This window comes from Astatotilapia calliptera, chromosome 6 (genome assembly GCF_900246225.1).
Source record: "Astatotilapia calliptera chromosome 6, fAstCal1.2, whole genome shotgun sequence".
Taxonomy (NCBI): domain Eukaryota; kingdom Metazoa; phylum Chordata; class Actinopteri; order Cichliformes; family Cichlidae; genus Astatotilapia; species Astatotilapia calliptera.
The window spans coordinates 28,603,126-28,627,181 of record NC_039307.1 but is presented as its reverse complement, the minus strand read 5'-3'; the positions used below and the strand labels follow the sequence as shown (position 1 = coordinate 28,627,181).

At 40.7% G+C, this 24,056-nt stretch overlaps 2 protein-coding genes, 1 long non-coding RNA gene and 1 pseudogene across 3 annotated transcripts in view; 1 reads left to right on the top strand and 3 right to left on the bottom strand.

The window, feature by feature from the left end:
* Window positions 1-638: 638 nt before the first annotated feature.
* LOC113023434 (toll-like receptor 2 type-2) lies at window positions 639-7,923 on the bottom strand (annotated as a pseudogene).
* Window positions 7,924-9,944: 2,021 nt separating this feature from the next.
* On the bottom strand, window positions 9,945-13,030 carry LOC113024416 (toll-like receptor 2). Its single transcript, XM_026171513.1, has 2 exons — window positions 12,977-13,030; window positions 9,945-12,575 (listed from the first exon to the last, which is right to left on the bottom strand). The coding sequence occupies exon 2, from the start codon at window positions 12,554-12,556 to the stop codon at window positions 10,553-10,555; it is 2,004 nt and encodes a 667-aa protein (XP_026027298.1). The 5' UTR covers window positions 12,557-12,575; window positions 12,977-13,030; the 3' UTR covers window positions 9,945-10,552.
* Window positions 13,031-14,183: 1,153 nt separating this feature from the next.
* LOC113024417 (uncharacterized) lies at window positions 14,184-14,681 on the top strand. Its single transcript, XR_003272658.1, has 2 exons — window positions 14,184-14,249; window positions 14,460-14,681. It is a non-coding gene; the product is annotated as an uncharacterized LOC113024417 (long non-coding RNA).
* Window positions 14,682-20,833: 6,152 nt separating this feature from the next.
* tmem131l (transmembrane 131 like) overlaps window positions 20,834-24,056 on the bottom strand; it is a 31,978-nt gene continuing 28,755 nt past the window's right edge. The window contains exon 34 of the mRNA XM_026171512.1: window positions 20,834-21,368. Within this exon, the coding sequence (XP_026027297.1) occupies window positions 21,069-21,368 (300 nt within the window). The 3' untranslated portion in view covers window positions 20,834-21,068. The remainder of the gene's footprint in view (window positions 21,369-24,056) is intronic.

Genomic DNA, 24,056 nt, shown 5'->3' with positions numbered 1-24,056 from the left:
GCAATTTCAGTAGCAAAGTGCCTGTGCAATCACTTCATACCCACATATGGCATTCCCAGCTTTGATACGATCAGACAACGGCACTCATTTTGTAAATGATGTCATCACTAAGGTCTCTGAAGCACTCAGTTTCAGCATAAAACACCACTGTGCTTATCACCCTCAGAGCGCAGGCCTTGTAGAGAGAACTAACGGCACTATAAAACAAAGGCTCAGGAAATGCATGGCAGAAACAGGAAGGCCGTGGCCTGAATGTTTGGGTTTAGTGAAGATGTGGATGCGCTTAACACAAGGCTCCCATAAACTAACTCCATTTGAAATCATTCATGGCAGGCCGTTTCCACTGCCTATTACCAGTCAACCAATAGACAAAGCAATCAGAGAAAACACATTAGCAGAATGGATGTCTAAGCTGTTAGAAAACAAAGAGATCATTGTACATAATCAACAACCTGATGATGTTTCTCCAGTGTCTTGCAGACTAAAGCCCGGTGACTGGGTTCTGATCAAGGTGCTCCAAAGGAAAAACTGGAGCACACCCAGGTGGGAGGGGCCATACCAAGTCCTCCTCACTACACCGACCGCTTGCAAAATTGCGGAACGACCATCCTGGATCCATCAGAGTCACTGCAGGCGAGTCAGTGAAGCCATCTAAACACAGCTGACGGCAGGCTTGCCCACTTGTTGTGATCTCGCCCGGTGGAGGGGTCAGCTTTCCTGGCCGGGGGGTCTACTCGCGACAGGAGGGTGTGTTCCGTCGTCATGAGGTGGTGGCTCTTATCAACTGCAGCGGCCCTGACCATGGCCGGGCTCCTCACCTTTGCTTCCGTGAGGGACAACAAGTCACGCTATATGGAGAAAAGGCAGACACTGTATGACAAAGGAAAGTACACCAAGTTTCCCCATGGCTACGCCACTAACTTCTGGTGGCAGTTTATGAACACTACAGCTCATTTGAATAACAAAACTGACTGCTATGCATGTACCCATATGCCCCTATCCTCACAGACGTCTGGCCTGTGGCCGTACAGCATACCTGAAGATCGCAGTTGGTGTCTGTTGGGCCTGGCAACACATCCAGGCTACGGTACTCTTTGGTCCAAAGCCAACTACAGCATCCCAGCAAAAGCAACCTGGAGGTCATCATCACTCACAAATGTGAACTGTTCCGGACAGACCTACCTACTGACCTGGCCCCAAGTCTCAGACCCACTGCCTGATGTAATTCTACTGAACAAACTGAACGCATCACAACTGCCAGTATGTGTGATGAACAATGGCTCGCGGGCAGTGGGGGAGCTGCCTACTCACCTATGTAAGTCCATATACACTTTCTGCCCACCAAGGAACGAGAGGAAGTGTATGACCTGTTCAATCAACGCCACCTGTGCCAGTAACACGACGCTGATGGGCCTAAACTGTCGCTCCGACTACAGCTACCGAATGCCACTACAAACAAAGACTCAGTACCAGACAGGATGTGCACGGACGGCACCCAGCAGCAGAGGAACCAGAGTTTTGGCTGACTGGTACTTCCTATGTGGCAACAAGGCTTATCTGTCACTCCCTGAAGGTTGGGGAGGTCTGTGCGCCCTGGTGGAATTATCAGATCACGTTTTCTTCATGCAAAGTGTTGCACATCACCCAAGCAGCCGGCAGAGACGTGAAGTGGACATCGCCTCACCCAATTCTTTCGGCATTACAGTGGACACTGGAGTGCCGGGAGAGTTTCGCATCTGGGGAGGAGGAGTGAAATTCTAACAGAGCTTGATCCCCGGCATTGGAGTTGCCGAGGTGCGGGATCATGTGGAAATCAACCGATATGCTCTGCTACGACACATCAACTTGACTAAGACCCTGGGAACCGCCTTAGCAGGAGAACAGCAGGCCATCAGAACGATGGTGCTGCAGAACAGACTGACACTAGACCTGCTAACAGCATCACAAGGAGGAGTTTGCAAGCTGATCGGGGAAACATGTTGCACTTTTATCCCTGATGGATACGAAACTGGAGGAGACATTTATGAAGCTTTGCAGAATTTGACCGCTCTGCAAAAATATGTCACTGAACACACACCTGGAGCAGCTACAGCACAAAGCTGGCTGGACTGGCTGTTCAGCGGTTCATGGCTGGCTGCTGTAGCAAAGCCATTTTTCCTTCTAGGTCTCATCATGATAGCACTGCTCATATTAGTGTTGTGTGTGTTGCCATGCCTAAGAGTAATGATTTCAAAGATGATAACAACTACAATGACTGCTTATGTTGCCGTGCCTCAAGAAGAACAACATCCCGTTGCAATTCTGTTAGAGGAGAACTTGTACTAGCTGCTAATAAATGACGTGGTGATTAAAAATGACTTGTCAAGTGATCATGCACTGATTAAAACATTAGTAGGTTATGCAAGTTTTCATGCTTTTATTTTTTTTTTTTTGAAGTCTTGACTTTTAAACATAAAGTTTTTCATTTTAAATATAACGTTTTCATGCTTTTATTTTCTTTGAAGTTTTCATTTTAAACATGAAGTTTTTCATTTTAAATATAACGTTTTCATGCTTTTATTTTTTTGAAGTCTTCAGTTTTAAACATAAAGTTTCCATTTTAAATATGAAGTTTTCATTATTTTACATATAAAGTTTTCAATTTAAGGTTTGCATCGTTTTAAGTATAAGGTTTCATGCTTGTATTTTTTGAAGTTTTCATTTTATAATATAAGGTTTTCATCCTTGTATTTTTTGAAGTTTTCATTTTACATATTAGGTTTTCATCATTTTTAAATATAAAGTTTTCATTTTACTTTTCATCCTTTTATTTTTTGTAAGTTTTCGTTTTAAAATATAAGGTTTTTATCCTTTATTTTTTGTAGTTTTAGTTTTATTATTTTTCTTGTTTATTCCACTTGTTATTTCAATTACTATGATTTTCATTTACTATGTTTTTCTTTGTATTATTTTCTTTTGTTTTATTCTTTAGACCAAATGACTTCCATTTCTGCTATGCTGACATTTTGAGAATTTAAAAATTGCTTAAGATACTTAATAAATAACCTTCACAGACAATTGTTGTATACATTTAAAATAAGTTAAAACAGGAGGGAATGTTACAGGAAAAATGTTTCTATGTTTCTTTACCTTCTTTTAAATGTGCAGGCATGCCCTTTTGTCTATGGTTAGATTAGTTTAGAATTATCTTTTTAGACTTTCTCAGCAAAGACATACTGTTTTGGGACATATTGTTTTAGATTGTTTTATCTCTCACAGCCTTCTCCCAGCTCTCTGCTGACGAGACTAGCGCCACATATGGAGTTGTTTATTTTATTTGTTTTGTATTTTCTTATCCTGTTCTCACTGTCTTTCCTATAAAAATTACCAAGCCACTGTGCATGGTGTGAGTTGTTCTTAGCAGCTCACCCGTGTACATGTTTGATAAAGAAAGTAACTTTGTCTCATTGTGTCTTTATTTCTCCTGGGTCTTTTACAGAGTTTTCCCCCAACAATATGGGATACTGTTACATGTTTGCATAGACTTTTGTGGAATATGGAGACACTCCTGGCATTATATGAGCAAAGTGAGACTCATTTTTTAGGGTTGGTGGAGATGAGTGTGAAGATCCAAACAATCCCTGTCAGTGATGGAGAAGCTTTGATGAAAATATTTGGTAAAAAGTTCACCAGCATGAAGGAAATGAAGTTTCAAACTTTCCGTAGGAGGAGCCCAGCACGCCTGCTTAAAGAATAGTAAGTGTGGCGATGTGGATGCTTGCAGCGACTGCTGTATAGAGGCCATCCTGCTACACATGAAACACATCAGAGTCATAACTGTTATTTTAGTCACGTGTTTGTTTATTATCCTTATTGTTTTATCTGGGACAGTTTGCAGACATCTCAGAGAGAGGAGACACCAGCATCTGAACAGAGACTCAAACCAGCAACCTGCAGCTCCCTGCTTGGCTGCTCCAGTTTTCTCCTCACTCATGTTGCCCACCAGTGATTTCTAGCTGCCCACCCACACAGCAGGCTAGAATATGCGCTGAGCCTCAGCACCCAATACTTGGACATGTTTTCTTTATTAAATAATGAACCAGACCCCAAAAAGTAAACAGCTGTCATTGCTAGGCAACGGGAGCAGCATTTGGAGATGCAGCAACTGACATTCCTGACCATGTGGGCGGAGCATGCATGAAATGGAATGTTTAGTAGAACTGTGCAACACAAGCACTTAGTTCCAGCATGTTTCATTGTATCCAGACACAGCTAGAGACACATCTACAGCAGCATCTCTGTGCAGGACAAACGACAGCTGACGAAGAAACATCGAAAACTTCACTTCACTCCTCTACAAAACGTTGGTTCCTTTGTTTAAAAGGCCAAAATGAATCAAGGGAGATCGAGAAGAGGATCGGCGAGTGCTTCACCTCACAATACAGTACAGCTGATTCATTTTAAATTTCAAATGATACAGGCTGAAAATGTCAAATTAAAAGAAGAGGCAGAAAAATCAAGAGGAGAAGCTAAAAATTCAAAGTTTGAAACTGAAGTAGTATTGCAGGAATTACTGGATGTGGGTCTCAAACTTAAAGGAGAGAAGATGAGAAAACAACAGGCAGAAAACGAGAATGAAAACATGAAGAAAGAACTGTTGCAAGCTCAAAAAGCATTGGAGGAAGAGAAAAGCACAGCACAAGAAGCCAAAAATAAATATCAAACTGCAAAGAAGGAGGCAGGAAATGTGATGCAGGAATTACAGGAGGTGCAGGAAGCTTTTGAAGAGGAAAAAAGCAAAATGCAGTTGGCAACACAAGACGCTGCAAATGTAATGGCTGAAGCTGAAACACTAAGGAAGGAATTACTGCATGTGAAGCAACAACTTGAAGAGGAGAAAAAATGTAAACACGAGACAGAAAATGAGATTGAAAATATGAAGAAAGAATTGTTGGAAGCTCAAAAAGTGTTGGAGGAAGAGAAAATTAAAATACAGGAAGCAAAGAAAGAAATGGAAGATACAAAGAGTTACACTCAAAACATGAAGGAGGAACTGATGAAAGTGCAAGAGGAACTTGCAGAAGGGAAAATTGAGTTGAAGGTATTCAAGAAAGAAACGACGGTGACCAAGAAAGGCTGCAAAGATGAACTTAAAGAAATACAAAAGCACAAAAAGGAAGCTAAAGAGCTCCTCAAACACAAAGGGAAACTGGCCAAACAGCAGCTGAAAGAAACATTTAAAGATGCCGAGGAGCAGCTCAACAAAACCTTAAAAGAGCTGAAGGCAAAAGAAAAGCAAGCCGAGGACAGGAGGGGATTCTGGAGCAGACTGCTGAGAAAGAACTGACCCAGCAGCATCTTCCTCCTTCCCCCTCTCTCAACCTTTCTTTCACAAAAATCCCCCCAAACTTTACTTGGGACGTTTGTTTGTTTTTCAAAAACTCTATTCTGAATACATGTACTGACATACAAAAATAAAATTGCCATAACTTGACCTCATGTTGCCTGCTTCTTTTCTTGTGTGTCTGTGGATGTAAAACAGTAACACACTTTCTGCTCTGTGTGTTTTTAATTGCAAATAAATGCAATATGTTTTCATTTTAAAATGCAGTGCAAAAAACTTCTGCTCTAAATCTTTTTTTTTTTTTAGCAAAAAGCTTTTTTTTTTGCCTGTTGTGGAAGTTTTCCATTTAAATAAAGCCTGCAGACGAGCGGTGAGCGGTAGCTAACATTCTTTAAGAAATTCAGGGCAGGAAATCTGTAGAATGAATGAATATCAATGTTTTTGAAGACGATGACATCCAAGCTGTTTAGGCTTATGTGATGCAGACGGACTTCCTCTTCATTTTTGAAGATGTGAGAATCTTCAATGGCAAAAAAAGTCAGATCAGAGCCCGACAAAATATTCACAAGTTGTACACAAGCTGACACAGACATGTTCACATTTTTGAAACTAAGACCTGTAGCACCACGCTCGATGGTCACGTGAAGTGGGAACATTTGCAAACTTTTTGTTAAACTGTGTGTCAGTGAATGTCACTGTTGTGTTTGGATGAACAACGTCTAACAATATAGCTCGTACTACTGCTAAATCTCTGTGAAATACTCCACTGAGTCTAAGTGTTACATGGCTAATGGGTCCAATTTGTCTCAGACTCCCTCTGTTAAACACTTGCAGATGATTTCCTTCAAAAACAAGTTCCTCAAGACCAAAAAGGCCAGAAAAATCCCTTTTACTGACAGACTGAAGGAAAGGTCCTCCAAAATGGAGGGTCTTCAAGCTCCTCAGTGGCAGGAAAAGGTTTCCCTGACCAAGTGTTGAATATTTGTTTCCCAAAAGATTCAAGTAGTGGAGAGAAGTCAGGTTCTGAAACCAACCAGAAGACAAAGTCTCCAACTGGTTTGAGGACAAGTCCAGTTTCTCCAAATGAGTCAGTGGGTGAAATGCGTCTTCATGGATGGTTTTGATCCTGTTGTTATTCACGAACAAAGCCCTCAAAGCGGCATATGAAAGAAAGTCATCTTTCATTATCGTCTCCAGTGCGTTTAAAGAGAGATCGAGCTCAGTGATGAGTTTTGAAGCGGCTGCAGGGACTTCTCGAAGGTTTTGGCTCGAGCAGTCGCAGGATGTTTGTTCACAGTGGTGACACTGTTGACTGGTGAGCGCCGAGCACTGAGATACTAACAGGACAAACACGAGAAACTTCATGACTTTTTCTCCTGAGTGCCTGCAAAACACAAACACAAAATCAAACTCAGAGCTTTTCTTTCAGGTGCTGGTGTGACACAATGTAATAATGAAACAGCCATGCTAACAGCTTTGGAGCACAGCTGGAGGCTTCGTGCTAATGTCATAAAGTAATGTGGTGGGGAAATGGTGCTAATGTCATATCAGGCTTGTTTTCAACACTTTAAGAAGTGGTGGAATATGAGATTCACATCATACATGTGTTCTGTTGACATCTGTAGCACTCTGTGATGCTGTCATATCAAAATCTCTGAGGAATGTTTACAGTCTCTACAAAATCTTTAATCTGTGCATTTAAAAAAGAAAAGAAAATAATGGAATTGGTAAATATTCTTGAAAATGAATTTAATCTTAAGTTTTTTTTGATATTTTTATTTGTTTGTCATTGCATCGTTTAAACTTATTTAGAGGTGGCAAAAGTACAGACTTTCTTTACTTAAGTAGAAGTACTGATACAGGTGTTAAAACATACTCCAGTAAAAGTTAAAGTACTGAAGCAACGTTTTTACTCAAAAGTGAAAATGCACAGTAAAACTAAAAAGTAGCTCCTTTAAGGACAATTCTACGAGCCATTTTCTTTGTTTTGCTATATTAATATATTTAAAAAAATAATATGAATACATGAGCATACAAATGTTATTCAAATCTAAATTGTAATTGTAGTGGATGTACTCAGCTTGAATCTGTTATCTAGGACAGACGCAGTGAAAATAACTATTTTCTGTTCCCTACATTGTAGAGGCTGACTTTGCTTCCACACCTAAACAGTAAAGTGAGCACAGTCAAGGGTTACAGTGGGATTCAGCAGATGGGGGAACACTAAGATCTGTGTAGTTGATCAGCACAGGGAAAAGAATCACAACTCACAATAATTTCTAATATGAGCTTCGGAGAAGTTTCTTTATATACAGGCTGTGATCAGCAGCCCTTCTGCTCTTTGTGGAGTCACACAAGTGAATTCAACAAGATGTCAACAGATGTTTCACAGATGTCTTTGCTTAGCTCCATTTCCTACACTGACACTATACACTTTATACCTATTTTAATACTAGACGGTTGATATAAAGTCAGAATTCAATGAATGTATCTAAGCATAATCAGCTTAAATGCAAATTGATCTCTGCGACACTAGATTTGCAGTTTATCAAGCGTCACTGAGTCCTTACCTTTAAACCTAACCTCTCCTGTCCTGTCCTCTTACATCTTTCTCCATCTCTGAGTGAAGTTTGCTCTTTTTCTTTTCTCTGCCTGTAAAATACAGCAGCTGGACCTTTAGCTAGCAACACACAGTGAGACAAACTGAACACAGACAGTTTGTGTGTTTGCTGATGTTTGTTGAACTGATAGAAATGTTGCACTTCTGCCACTTAAAAAAAACCCTCGTTCCCCTTTTTCTTCCTCGCTAGCTATTTTTTGACTTCGTTACTTCCCACCTCTTAAATTAACTGATCTAAAAACAGGTTTAATCAGGTTTAGAAGAGAAATGAAGAAAAATAACTCAATAAATCTTGCTGTGTTCCTCACAGGTGAAATGTCCCGTCCTCCTTCTGCACAGCCAGGATATTGACTGCTTTGTAAGGGCCCTCCACTACTTCTGTTTGCCTAAATTATGTCTTCATGCCTCACACTGGTCCATATTCAGAAGTAGAGACAGAGAAATAGAGTGACAGTTTCCCTGCAGGGATTAGAGATAAGAAGAACAGAAGCTAGGTCTTAGTTTCTCTGGTGTCTCATTTCTTTCATATATTTTGTCGAGCATTTGAATAAAATGTGTTTATGTTCAAGTGCACAAGAAAAATGACAATTGTTAAATATTCAAAAAACATAAAGGGAAGAAAAAGACAAAAGGTGCAGTTAGGCTTAGGTCATAAAGACTTGACTCCATCCTGTGTGAGAATGAGCCTGAAAGAGTGTGACTGTAGCACTTGTTCATTGTGTTAGATTGAGGGACTAAAGTTAAATAAACCGCAAGTAATCCAAAATGAATCTGTGTCAGCGCCAGCTTTCAGCCAACCTCAGCCCTCCTGTGATCAAATAAAGAAAATGAATTTTATAATCACACTAACAATCAGCATTCATTGTTGTTTGTTAGTGTTTGTTCACTTGCTGAAGCTTTAAAAATAGTTCTGTAACAGTAATATCAATATGGACTTGGGAAGTTGATTACTTTGACCAAGATTGCAACATTTTAAGAGCAAAGAATCTGACACGTGTCAGCATTTAGACAACGGGAAATTCAAGTTCTACTTTTTTTCTGCATGATGGGAAAGTTTTAATGTGGACTTCCACAAAAATTTGTTGTGGTCAGTAAAAGCAGAGCACTGCTGCGGAAAGATGCTGTTAGGGAAATACAGCTTCATCCACAAAAACTGCTTATTAACCTTTATAACGGTTTGACTGAACTGCACTTAAACTCTGCTGCTATGTTTTAGGTGTGGTACGTCTTTCCAGATGTGCAAGATGTCAATTCCATATGCATTGATGCATCCACATAGCGTCAGAGATGCAGAGTTTTGCACTGGGAATAATAAGAAGCTGGATAGTCTCTCATCTTCAGTGGAGAGGGCAGAGGATCCAAGTTTTTCAAAAAGAATTGCAAATGTTGTTTTGTCTTGCGTCAGAAACAGTTTTCCAATTTGCCTCAGTTCATATTAATTAAAAATAAAAACAAAATAATGGTTTGTGGCATTTGCAGATCACTGCATTCTGCTTATATTTACATTTTACATGCTTTTCAGCTACTGGAGACAAACTGAAGGCAGAGACTCACAACCAGTAAGCAGCTGACGGTAGCTTGCACCAAAGGCGAAGCAGAGCAAATGGTGATGTCAACGTGTTCTACCCTTCCAGCAATCACTGACTGAAAACTTTCATACAAGTATTAAAAACAATCTTTATTATAACAAAAATTATATTTTTTTCCAATTTCTTTTGAAAATGGGCAATTTGGATAAAAATGACTGTAAGTGATACTTTTATTCAAGCCTTGAATTAAAGCTGAAACTCTACGCTTGCCTTATTTGATTTTAAATCCATTGCGGTGGTGCACAGAGGCAAAATTACAACACAAAATGTGTCATTGCCCAAAGATCTTGTGCAACTGATTATATAATCACTTTTGTTTGAGTTTTTCACATATACATAAATTGTGTCAGTTACAGGTTTTGGTACTTATGATAACTTTGAAACATTCCAGTGAACAAAAACAAAAAGATCATTTTGCCTTTTTTAAATCTTTATTGTATATAAAACCATTATGACCTGTAATAGACCACTCACTTACCTCTCGTTAGTTTTTATGTCAACCTCCACTAGAGTACACGCATTCATGGAGGGAAAGAAAACTTCAAAAGAAAGAAAAGAACAATTCCTGAAACATTCAAACTAAATTAGCACAATACTGAAAGATATATGAGTAATATGCAGCTCCAACCCAAATTATGTACAAAGAGCTAAGCATTTTTTAGCACATTTATATGACAAGTTAAGAGAAAGATTTTAAAAGGATTTCAGAAATACAAGGGCAAGTTTTAAAAGATTCTAAAATGATCCATATGCACCCTTCTGTACTTTGTTTTTACTGTCAAATGAAGGGAATTCTTGAGAAAATTGAGTTTTTAAAAAAGATTGACCAAATTACATTCAAAATACACCATGCTGTCTTTGATAATACTCTTAAAATATCATACTACAATATAATAATCTTAAAATATATTTGTAGCATAAAGTCCCTGACATTGTAGCGCTTAGAAAATGTAAATTATGTGTTTGTACAATCAAAATTGTAAGTATAAACCCTTTTATAGATTGTCTTTATTATCAATTTCAGATGTTTTCATCGCTGTTCTCAGACTTTGCCAGAACGCTGGAATGTGATCTTCGTCGTGAGGCGACTCCAGGTACGTCCTGGAGTTCATCGCTTTCCGCAACCTGATTTTGACAAAGTTCTGTCAGAACGGCAGTTCCGGCTGCTCGACTGCTGGCATCACCTTCGTTTAACCCCACAACGCTGAACTTATAACACAGACCTGCAATGAGCACACACAGCACCAGGATGCCTAAGCAGAGCAAAGAAATCGCTAAAGCTGTGTGGCACTCAAACACTGACAGCTTCACGTCTGACACTCTCTCCCCCCTCACTGCATCGGGAGAGTCACAGATGTAAGACTTTAAGTCATGTCTAACTACAGTTTTGTGGTTCATCAAGTCATTTGTCACGAAACCTACAAAGTCACATGAACAGACGTAAGGGTTGCCAGCAGCTTCCAGGACCCTCAGGCTCTGGTAATCATGCAGGTTTTTACTGCTGAATTTGGCCATGTTGTTGTCTTGAATGGAGAGAACTGCGAGGCTGACATATAAATGCCCATCTGGGAGATTTCCAAGCTTGTTGCCAGAGATGTACAGCTCTTTGAGAAGCGGCAACTCAATGCTAAAGACAGTCAGTTTATTTCTGGATAAATCAAGGATCTGTAGGCTCTGTGGTAGGCAGGATGTCACCTCAGGAAGAGAAGTTGACGAAAGGTTTAAGAACTTGAGACTTGCTGGCCAGGAACAAGTCGAAGGCATGCTGTCAAATGAGTTTCTACTCATGTCGAGGTTTTCCAGCTTTTCTAGTCTAGTGAAGAGTTTGCTGTTGATTGAAGACAAAATATTTTTGCTGATGTTGAGTGTGCGGAGATTTAGAAGGACACCAATGCCATAACACATCATTTCCATAAGTGTCAAATCTCCGATTATGTTGTCACTGATGTCCAAAAACTCCAAATCTGAGAAATGAATAGTGGATTGGCAGGGAATGACAAACACCTTGGAGTTTATCATAGATGCCCTTCTTACTACAGTCAGTATATTTTGCATGAAATGGAGTTCAGGAACACGGTAGAACACGTTAATATCAATGTTTTTGAAGACGATGACATCCAAGCTGGTCAGGTTTATGTGATGCAGACGGACTTCCTCTTCATTTTTGAAGAGGTGAGAATCTTCAATGGCAAAAAAAGTCAGATCAGAGCCTGAAAAAATATTCACAAGTTGTACACAAGCTGACACAGACATGTTCACATTTTTAAAACTAAGACCTGTAGCACCACGCTCGATGGCCACGTGAAGTGGGAACATTTGCAAACTTTTGTTAAACTGTGTGTCAGTGAATGTCACTGTTGTGTTTGGATGAACAACGTCTAACAATATAGCTCGTACTACTGCTAAATCTCTGTGAAATACTCCACTGAGTCTAAGTGTTACATGGCTAATGGGTCCAATTTGTCTCAGACTCCCTCTGTTAAACACTTGCAGATGATTTCCTTCAAAAACAAGTTCCTCAAGACCAAAAAGGCCAGAAAAATCCCTTTTACTGACAGACTGAAGGAAAGGTCCTCCAAAATGGAGGGTCTTCAAGCTCCTCAGTGGCAGGAAAAGGTTTCCCTGACCAAGTGTTGAATATTTGTTTCCCAAAAGATTCAAGTAGTGGAGAGAAGTCAGGTTCTGAAACCAACCAGAAGACAAAGTCTCCAACTGGTTTGAGGACAAGTCCAGTTTCTCCAAATGAGTCAGTGGGTGAAATGCGTCTTCATGGATGGTTTTGATCCTGTTGTTATTCACGAACAAAGCCCTCAAAGCGGCATATGAAAGAAAGTCATCTTTCATTATCGTCTCCAGTGCGTTTAAAGAGAGATCGAGCTCAGTGATGAGTTTTGAAGCGGCTGCAGGGACTTCTCGAAGGTTTTGGCTCGAGCAGTCGCAGGATGTTTGTTCACAGTGGTGACACTGTTGACTGGTGAGCGCCGAGCACTGAGATACTAACAGGACAAACACGAGAAACTTCATGACTTTTTCTCCTGAGTGCCTGCAAAACACAAACAAACACAAACAAACACAAAATCAAACTCAGAGCTTTTCTTTCAGGTGCTGGTGTGACACAATGTAATAATGAAACAGCCATGCTAACAGCTTTGGAGCACAGCTGGAGGCTTCGTGCTAATGTCATAAAGTAATGTGGTGGGGAAATTACAGTTTGACTGTTTGACTGATCATCAAATAAACTCTAATGCTAATGCGTGGACTAATTTTAGCAGACATCCTAAACAAGCACAGAACACACACACACACACACACACACACACACACCACAGCATTAAAATGTGTTAAATAAATGATCTAAAAACAGGTTTTACCAGCTTTAGCCCTGCACAGAAGAAAAAATGAAGAAAAAAAAAAACTTCGGTAAAAATTCGCTGTCTTACTCACAGATGAAATGTCACGTCCTCCTCCTGCACAGTCAGGACACTGACTGATGTGAAAGTGTCCTTTACCACTTCTCTTATTTGTGGCTCGATTATTTCCTTATCTCATACATGCATCCTGTCACATTAGAAGGGGAGATCCAGAAATAAAGCAACAGACATCTGAGTACAGTGAACTTACTGCCATGTTTAAGAAACCAGGTTCAGATGATTTGAGCTTTGTGCCATTTTGCATTATCCTGCTGGAAGCAGCCATTGAAAATGGGTACGCTGTGATTAACGATGCTTGATGTACTAATGGGCCCTAAGTGCGGCAAGAATTCTTTTACATTTCATTTCAGACTTTTTGTTTTTAATTCAGTTTAACTTTAGTTGCCAGAGTGGGGTTTGTCGTTTTAGCTTCGTCTTTATTGTTTGAAAATGTTTCGTTTTTAATAATTTTAATGTTATTTGTAGTTAGTTTGTTTGGAGGGTATATGTGAGAGGTAAGATTGAGGAAATCAGTGCAGACATTACAGTTGAAACACAAAAGTTGTCGAAATCTGATGACTCACAGTCTTAGAGATTCGGAGTCTCAATAAACACCTTCATCGCTGCCTCATCAGGTGAGTTAGGCTACGTCCACACTAGCTCCGCGTCCACACTAGCTCCGCGTCCACACTAGCTCCGCGTCCACACTAGCGTTTTCTATGGCAAGCCGTTAGAGCCATAAATCGCCACTTTCCTAACCCGTTTGGTTAAGAAATGGCGTAAAAAACGCCGTTTAATTATTCAAAACGCCGAAAAAAGCGGCGTTCTGTTCCGACAAACGCCGCTTTTTCCGCCACTCGGATGGTGCCCTGAACGCACCATCCGAGTGACGTAAAAAGCGGCGTTCAAAGACAGACGGAAACGCCGTTTTTTACGCTACTCGGCACAAAACGCCGTTTTTATGCATCTTTGAACGGCGTTTTTTACGGCGTTCTCTGCCAGCTGTAACGGCGTTTAAAACGGCGTTTTATTGAAATTATGCAGGGCACTCCCCATGGTTCCCTCATCCAATTACTTTCAACTCATTTCACCCAATCAAAGAAGAGGAAGTGCAGACCACACTAATGCATCACCGATTCACCTTGCTGCTAAGCGATTGCCTATTCAGTACCAGTGCTTGTCACAGTATTCACTTGTATTATAATCCCACTATGCATTTTGATGTGTTTAAGGCATGATCGAGCAAACAAACGACAGAATACTTTTTCTGAAACCTTAACTGTGTTACCTGTTATGGCAGCTAACAGGTAATGAGCAGAGCTAGCTCTGCTCATTTCTGAGCTTCTTTCTTATTTTCCTCTTTACTTCTCTTAACCTTTAACTTATGTTTTAGCAATCAGATCCTGCCATCTTGCATTACCGCTTCGTGCTAGTTATGTTGACTTTTCTCTTCTTTTGTCTCCACTTTTTTCACCCGTGTTTGGACACTCGGCGCATGGCTCCTTTGTTTACATTAGGGATCAGCTGTTAGCGCTGCGCCCTGCAGCTGCGCTACCGGCAGACAGACCCTACATCCCCAGTGAGGGAAGAAACGGGGGTGATGTCTCCCGAGGACACCTCACACACCATCTCTCCTTCCTGTAATCACTTTAAATGTGAGATCGCTCCCTGTCCTCCCGTACTGGTGATGGTGAAGCCAAGGAGAGAAGGCCCAAGTAATAAACACCCGTTTCAAAGAACCGACCTGTGTCTGTGTTGTTGTGAATTCTGTCATGGAAATCAGTGCATTTCCTGAAAGAAATCTCTCCTTCCGGGTCATCCGTGGATCGAGTTTCCTTCGAGACGTGGGCAGCGATAAGCAGAGTTTTGTATAAGATTAATTATTCAAAGTAAGCTCAGGTATGCCGTTCAGCGGGTTAGTTACAGCGCCGGGAGTAGCCTGGGAGAACAAAATGATACAGAGACTGCTTTCCCAAAATCAACTCAAAGTTTATTCTTCTGTGCAGGGTTTTTATAGGCAGAAGGGTTCGTGTGTCAATAAGTTTCAAGTTACAAGTTACAACCATATAAGGAAGTTCCCCCTAGCTCTGAAAGGGGCCTTCTATAATCTCAACATACTTTTGACAGGTCCATTAAACACTAGACAGTTAGAATCCTTTAGTGATATAAGTTTGCACATGGTAGAATACTGCATGTAGTTATTTGCATTAGGAAATGTTTAACCATATATACCTAGAGGCACATAATCAATGGTGTGTGATCTTTAGCAGGCTGCAAACTTGATGTGCACTCGAGTAATGCACTGTCCCACTATACCACAGCAGGATCAACGCAGCTATGCCTGTTCCAGTTTAAGTGCCTTCTTTACATATAGATGAACTGTTGGATTTTCCAGACCAGCAGGCCAAAGGAAGTTGCCCGTGGGGTCGCAGCAAGAGGAGATGAAGTTCAAACAAAGGGCATTGCAGAAACAGGGTCCTTTGTATAATATCATCAAAAAAGGTATTCAGTACATGCTCCCAAAATACTAAAATATCTAACATTTCCTGTATCCTTTGGGGCAACAGACCTGAGTCACACTTTTAGAGAAGTACCTGGTGAGGTGGATTGAGAGGAATATCCATGATGCATGGCAGTTTGTTCACTCACTTCCTCTCCACCACAGCTTCCGAAGTGCAGCCAATCACAGAGCTTGCTCTCCTGATCCAAGAAGAACACATCAAAGTGCGCTGCACAAGCTTGCTCACAAAAAATAGCCTGCCCATACACTGCTTGTGTACAGCTTCTGTTTTGATCTTCCAGTTCAGTAAATGTATATATGTGGGTGTCCAGGTATTTGTGCTCCTCCACCACATCATATCAGTGGGTTCAGTATCTTATACTTTTGTCAAGATAATGCACACTGCAGCCGACAGTTATCAGAAAGAAGCCATTACCAAGTTACATGGATTCTTTTTTTTTTTTTTATAACTTCATGTCATATAAACTAGTTATGTTATGTGCAACACTGTCATGTGCCACTCTGGTTTTATGTTTCAAATTCGTGTAAGACATCCACAGTACTCTGATGACATTGACAAGGACATCTCCAGTTTACATGGGAAACTATTATTTCAGGTTCTTGAGATTACTTATTTACGTCACTTTTGAGAAAACGTACATACAGGTCTGATTCAAAACTGTATATCTATTTTTTTAATGCATGTTGAAAGGGCAAAAATATTCATGAGATACTGTTAACATTATTAAATTTGAAGGCTATTATACAGTGGTATTACTTTAAACTGAGTAAAACGGTATTTTGATAAAAGTTAAGGTCTCCGTTTGTTTCAGAAAGAGCATACTGTCATTTACTTGCTTTTATTATTTATTTATATGCCCTCCGCGGACCATCTCTGCACTGCCTGGGTGATTAGTGGCTCCCTGCACAGTAAGGGCTGCACACACAGGGACAAGACGCACTCGGTTACGATCGGATCTTCCCTGGGCAGGGGGAGGTGATGAACTGTATGCCACTTTTTCATTGGCATACATTAAGTACAATGTTTTATTGCCTACGGTGGGGCAGGTCACATACTGGGTGAAGGTGGGCAGTGTGGAGTCCAGCGAGACATGATTAAAGTCCCCTGATATTAGAAGAAGAGCTCTCGGAGATTGCGTTTGCAGTCTGCGGACCACAGAGAGTCACAGGCTACCTCCACGGATGCTAACCGCTAATAGCGCAATGTCTGTGTTGCAGAGTTGTTCTTTCACAGCGATGTGCCCAGAGATACCACAACCGTCTTTAACAAACACTGCCAGCCCCCCTCCTTTCCTCTCACCGCTGTCTCTCGTCTTGTCCGCCCGCAGCAGCTGGAAGCCGGGCAGCCTACTCACAGAGGGAGTACCGGGATACTGCCACTGTGACCGGGTTAGCGTCATTAGCTCCTCAATCATATCAGGGAGCGATCTCACATTTAAAGTGATTACAGGAAGGAGAGATGGTGTGTGAGGTGTCCTCGGGAGACATCACCCCCGTTTCTTCCCTCACTGGGGATGTAGGGTCTGTCTGCCGGTAGCGCAGCTGCAGGGCGCAGCGCTAACAGCTGATCCCTAATGTAAACAAAGGAGCCATGCGCCGAGTGTCCAAACACGGGTGAAAAAAGTGGAGACAAAAGAAGAGAAAAGTCAACATAACTAGCACGAAGCGGTAATGCAAGATGGCAGGATCTGATTGCTAAAACATAAGTTAAAGGTTAAGAGAAGTAAAGAGGAAAATAAGAAAGAAGCTCAGAAATGAGCAGAGCTAGCTCTGCTCATTACCTGTTAGCTGCCATAACAGGTAACACAGTTAAGGTTTCAGAAAAAGTATTCTGTCGTTTGTTTGCTCGATCATGCCTTAAACACATCAAAATGCATAGTGGGATTATAATACAAGTGAATACTGTGACAAGCACTGGTACTGAATAGGCAATCGCTTAGCAGCAAGGTGAATCGGTGATGCATTAGTGTGGTCTGCACTTCCTCTTCTTTGATTGGGTGAAATGAGTTGAAAGTAATTGGATGAGGGAACCATGGGGAGTGCCCTGCATAATTTCAATAAAACGCCGTTTTAAACGCCGTTACAGCTGGCAGAGAACGCCGTAAAAAACGCCGTTCAAAGATGCATAAAAACGGCGTTTTGTGCCGAGTAGCGTAAAAAACGGCGTTTCCGTCTGTCTTTGAACGCCGCTTTTTACGTCACTCGGATGGTGCGTTCAGGGCACCATCCGAGTGGCGGAAAAAGCGGCGTTTGTCGGAACAGAACGCCGCTTTTTTCGGCGTTTTGAATAATTAAACGGCGTTTTTTACGCCATTTCTTAACCAAACGGGTTAGGAAAGTGGCGATTTATGGCTCTAACGGCTTGCCATAGTTTTCAGTCGTTTTCAGAGTTCTGCGTCCACGTTGAAACGGCACCTACGTTCCAGTCCTGCGCATGCGTCACATGACTAAAATGCGTCATCGTTTTAGGAAGTCTGCGTTTTAGAGTGTCCACACTGCGACGGGGCAGCTCCGTTTTGAAATGCATGCGTTTCAAACGCTGCGTTTTTCCTTGAGGACAACGCCGTCTCAGTGTGGACGGGAGGCCAAAAAGGAGAGAAAATGATGCGTTTTCAAACGAAGTAGCCTAAGCTTTCCAAGTTCACAAAGGTTTTTCACCTAGTCTATTTTTCTTTGGTGTTTTTTTTTTTAAAGTTTTGATTATTTATAACACCCCTGCCTCTAACCCCTGGCATCAGGGGTCAAGACATTTTCATCCAGAGAACTGAACTGACTGAGTAGTTTCTGTTTTTCGGACCATTCTCTGTCAATCCTAGAGATTTTTCCTCCAGTCTGATGCTCACTGTGAACCTGAGTCTTGTCCATGTCTGTATGTGTAAATGCATTTAGTTGTTGCCATATGATTGGCTGCATTGAGCTGTATGTGAACAGAAAAGGAATGTGTATCATTACCGTGATAATATAAACGTTATATTCATTATACTTTAGGCTGCCTTTGTCAGCTTGTGCGTGCCACATTATAACCAGCGTATGAATTTATGTGTGTGATGGTCAGTCCCACAATGCTGAGTTTATAGTATCATACATTTCCACGTAGGTCTAAATGGAAGATTGGATACAGATTGGGCTGTTTTTCATAAAAAACACCTGATAAAGTTAAATAAAGCACAGGTAATCCACCTGAAATGGGGTAAATCTATGTCAGCGCCTTCTTTTAACCAACGCCGGACAGGTTTCAGGCCTCCTGTGATAAAATAAAGAAACTGAATTTTATAATCACACTAACAAACAGCATTGTTGTTTGGCGAAAGGTGATACTGGCTATGATAAAAGAATTAAATAAAATGTAATTTAAGTGTCACCAAATATAAATGGGGACATACAATATTTGTGTATTTGGCAATGACTTACTGAAGTTTTAAAAATAGTTATGAGAGTTAGAGAACGGGAAGTCACGTTCCTTTTATTTATTTTTTTTAATATGTTGACTTCCACAAAAAAGTTGTTGTGCTCAGTAAGATTACAGCAGCAAAGATGCCGTTCTCCAGGCCCGCTGAGGTTACTCTAACTGTATTACGTGTTTGTGCATGTCCATGTTTGGTGTTAGATTGTTTATTTTGTTTAGTTTTGTTAATATTTCGAGTATAGTGGATTAAACATCTCCCTAACATCTGTATAAATTATATTTAGAAATATATTTAGAAATACAATGCACTTTTTCAGATTTTAAGGTATATGCACACACAGGCACACGACTTTAGATCCTCCTAATATCCATGTAGTCTGAGGGATCTCAGATGTCTGCATACACCTAGCAGTTGGATCATATCGAGGTCGAATCATAAATCATAAAATGGGTCAAACACATTTTTGATTTGATTTTTCCTGGGTGTTTGATTTATGTGGTCTTTTTAGTTTCACAAAAACCTGACCTTTGACCTTGAGGATCAAAATCATCAATACACAAACTCATCCTCGATATTTGGTAGAAGAATCTGTGGTAAGGTTTGAAAATCCTACATCACCTCATTTGAGTTCGCAAAGTTGGGTGCCTGTGCTCACCAACATCCACTGGCCAGGTGGGTTGATGACAATTCCACCCCACACCCACAAATCTGCCCAAGCTAACGTGGAGCTGCCTGCTATGGTGACTTGCTGTAAAAAAGGAAGCAGCCAAAAGTTGGTTTTAGTTAAAATATTTTCTGCGTTTAAGAATCAAAACGGCTCAGCTGAGTAAAACTCATTATTTGTAGCCAGGGGCAGAAAAGTGATTCAAATGATTGAGAGTAAAAAGGAAGCTGACACTTTCCAGACTTTATCAAAGGTGTGAGCATCACAGCAGAGGCCGTTGTGTCAAAGTAGCTGAAGATAAAACACAGAAAAACATGAAGGTGATTTTCCTGGCCTGGGGTTTTATAAAAATATTCTGCAGTAGATCAAAAACGAAATAAAGTCATTAATCAACATATGAACATTATCTGATGCTGCTGACGTGAAGCAGAGCAAAGTTACAGAGGTTTGATTAGAAACACGGCAAAGCGTTTTGCAATTTTGCATAATTTTAAGTTTAAATTTGTTCAGTATTGAACAGCAGAAATTAGGCTTTCTTTTCGGAAGTAAGTAAAAGGAAAGAAAACAACAGCTGACAGCGCTGTAAACAATGATAGACTTGTGCGTAACAAGCAAGCGAATAATGCAGAAAACAGATTTTTAGACTGGAAACTGTTCTTGAAGTACAGAGAGAGAGAGAGAAAGAGAGAGAGAGCTGTGCATGAAGTGTGATTTTTATTGTGGTGGAAGCAAAACAGCAAAAGTCAGAGGGAGTCCATGACGATGTTTATGTGGAGCTTAGTTTGGATCTTCTTTTGCTGCTGGTTCGGTCAATATTGTTTGGAGAGAGATAAAACTAACAGCTTTAGAATCAGCGCAAAAAGGGCCTAAACACAAAGCGCGGACCCGCCGAAACATCAGAATCAGCGAGCTGTCGGCTTTCAGCCCCGACCGTGTCCGTGCCGTCGGGTGAGAAAGGCGACATCTCACTGATTCTGATCCGCGGGTCCGCGCTTTGTGTTTACGTCTTTGTGCAGAATCCGTGTTCCTGCTCTCATTTACTGTTTTAGCTGGTTGGTGGTTCTTGAAATTTTGTGAGGTTTAACCTGAGATTCTGGCGTTTTGGGCAAAATAAATTAATATTAAAAAAATCAATTCGGGATTTTAATGAATCGATATCACCTTATCCAAGCTAGAATCGATTTTAATCGATAAATTGATCATCAAAACCCACCCTTAATTGAAAGTCACAGGAAAGTAAAGATAAATAAATAAGGAAAATCAAGTAAACAAGTCAATTAAAAAACAAGACGCATGAAGTTAAAGTACAAAACTTTTTTTTTTTAATTTTCTATGATCAAAACTGCAAAACAGCTAGAAAAATATACAACAAATGCTTAACCTTTCACAACATATAACATCTGAAAATGGGAACATAAAAGAAAAACAATATTCACATTTTCCCCATCAATGATAAAAGAACATTCTTTTTTTATTTCCTTTTCTTGACTTATAAGTTTCCAATTATAGTTAAGCTCTGCTGTATTTACTTGTTTTAAACATCTCCACAGTAGCCGGAGTCGTTGGAGAGCTGCGAGTTGGAGCTGCGGTTGGATGAAGAGTTCCATATGTCCAAGTTCATGTGCGGGCCGAAAGGGTTGAAGCTGGAGTACTGCAGCGGTCCGCAGGCCCCCACTGGCTCCCGAGTAAAGGGGGAGTGAGGCGGGGTGATGGGGGACACCGGGGCCGATCGCTCGGGCTGGAAGTGGCTCGGGTAGGGCTCGATCTGGGGTGTCCAGATGGATCCAAACAGGCTGGACATGGGGGAGAGACTGCGGGTACCCGAGAAGTATGGCTGTGGGGGCGGAAGAGAGGAAAAACGTTGTCAGGAGGGGTCGACAGTTTCTGACCTCACCTTTCACTGCACTCTGATACCATCTGTTCCCCACAGTGACGACCTGGCTGCCGTTTGTCTCTCCTTTTCAGCAAAAACAAAATGACCTTTCCAGTTCAGCAAAGACGGCAACACTTCCCCTCATCTTTATGAGTTATGTGATAATCCTCTTCTCTTCTACACAGTCTTACAAATATACCTCAAAGAATTTGAGTAAGTTTCTCAGATCTAGCTGAAGTGTTACTGAACCAAAGTGAGTCACAGAAATGCTCATATGTATACAATACTGTTAACATCTGTATAAACTCATTTGTCATTGATGCAGCAGATGTTTACGCACTGACACTTCAGTATATATCAATAAAGATGTGGTTTAACAACCATTAGAATCGTATCTGGATTTTTCCAAGGGTAGCTGCATAGGCAGAGGCCACCCAGTTATTTCGATCTATAAGCAGCCTGAAATATGAGTCACCACTCAGTTCAGGAAAGTGCTTTGAGGGTTACTTCTAATAGGTTTTCAAGGGGTAAAGAATTAATGTTTCCTTTTCTTTTTGTAGCCAACTCTTCCCAACCCGCTTCACAGGCCGGGCCTGACAAATAAATAGCTGTGCAGGATGCTGGATTAAAAGAAACAACAACAAAAGGCCAAAAGACTTCGTGTTAATCGTGTTGCTCATTTCTGCCACACATACTGGACTGGTGGAAATAAACCAGCTGCTGTAGCAGCATGCCTCTTTTTCTTCTTTTAACTCTCTGGTGTCCTATCCAGGGTATTTGACTCCACACATCTATATAACAGAGCAATACCCCCGCCCCATTTTTACCCTCGGTAAAGATGTACGTGACGCAGTCTCCTGTACTCTTCTGTCTTCAAGATGAACTTCCCTTTCTCTTATCCAGCCTGTTAGCTTGCATGTGAGCCTGTCTGTTTAGACTGGTTTATGGGAAACATGTATGTTCCTCTGTAGATCACAACTATGACTAAAACTTAACAAGAACCAAAAGAAAGATGTGAACTGGGTTTTAATTTGAAAGGAGCTAAATTTGTCGTCTGTCACTGTGTGTTCTTTTATGTCAGGATTAAATCAAAGCGTCACCCCCTCCGTGTTAGTGTAGCTACACGAAACAGAGGCTACAAACAGAAGAGAAGCTGATTCTATCCTAAACACAGTAACATACTCTTTAACCCAGATTCCCTGCTTCCTTATTTCTGCACAGAGCTGATTACTTTCTGAAAATGATCAGAAGTCAGAACACAGACGTCAGAGGTGTAATTACACTGATCCAATCGACACACATCCAGCTTACATCTCGAACAGGGACATCGAACTCGTCTTACACTGTAGGCCACATGTAGTGTGAATGTCAATGGGGGGGGAAGATGGATCTTTATCAATAGGAAAAGCTGTAAAACATCAGAAAATACAGCTAAAAGCTCAAAATCTGTGCACTTTTCTAAAGCTGTCCAGTCGGCCGGCTTGAAGTCTTTGCTGGGTCGATTCTGATCCCCACGGCTTATGTTTGACACCACTGATCTAAGGTTCGAAGTTTAAACTGGAACCGCAACTGGGTTTTATCACCCATCACACATTTATTTAAAGAGTAATCTTGACAGATGTATCAGCATCTTAACCATCTCCAGCCTATCAGAGATAAAACAGTGTGTTTGTTTATACCTACAGTGCGACGATGCCTCTGCAGTACTGTAAGGCAAACTACACCACCCAGTTGTGCTAGAAAACTTCTCTGTGTTGCTTTATGTATCCAATTTACAGAAGTGCAACTGTGTATTTGCTTTAGGGGACTGAAACCCCTCATGTGTCATCTTTACATGGTTTATTTATAGGCCTCACGGCAGGTTTAGTTGCTGCAGTTCAGTTACTGCTGTAGTTGCAGTGGCTGCTCTGGTTGCAGAAGCTGCCATACCATCTTTGCTGTGCGTTCTGTTAGTATAACACTGCGAGTCACTCCCACCCCTTATAAACATGTAATCAGAATAATGTAAATATGAAAATATTATAGTGAGTAAACAAAAAGTAACTTTACATGGTGCAGAAAAAATGATAAATACTCTCTTTCTTTTTTTTTAAGAAAAAACTTCCAATCTGTTCCCCTCGACTGACTGCAGCTGAAGTCATTGATTTCAGGTAATTTTACTGTCATTTGTTTGCACCACCACGATGAATCATGAAGTAGTGTTTTGACTCTGGTTATTGAAACTAAAGAAATGTATTTAGAGAACCTGTGTGCTATAAAAACAATTTTTTCCCCAGTGTATAGAAAATATATCACAAAAGGAATCATTAAGACAAACTGCTGTCATATATAACATAATGGACATAAAATAATATCTCCAAGTACAATTAGTGTGAGTAATTGAAACAGCCACTGGAAGTGGTACAAAAATACAATTACAGATAAAAACCACCGTTCTTTGAAGCAAAAGATGTAAAACCACGAATTCATAGTAACATTTGCACTTTGAAACAGAATATCTGCAAATGAACTGATTACTGCCTCTCAGCCTACCACAGGCATGATGGAAAAGAAAAGCCCTACAGTGTTGCTATTAAATTAAAAACAAAACTTTGTGGTGTAATTGGTGCATCTTTCCTTTGCCGCCCTCAGCCAGATGCTTTCTCCCTA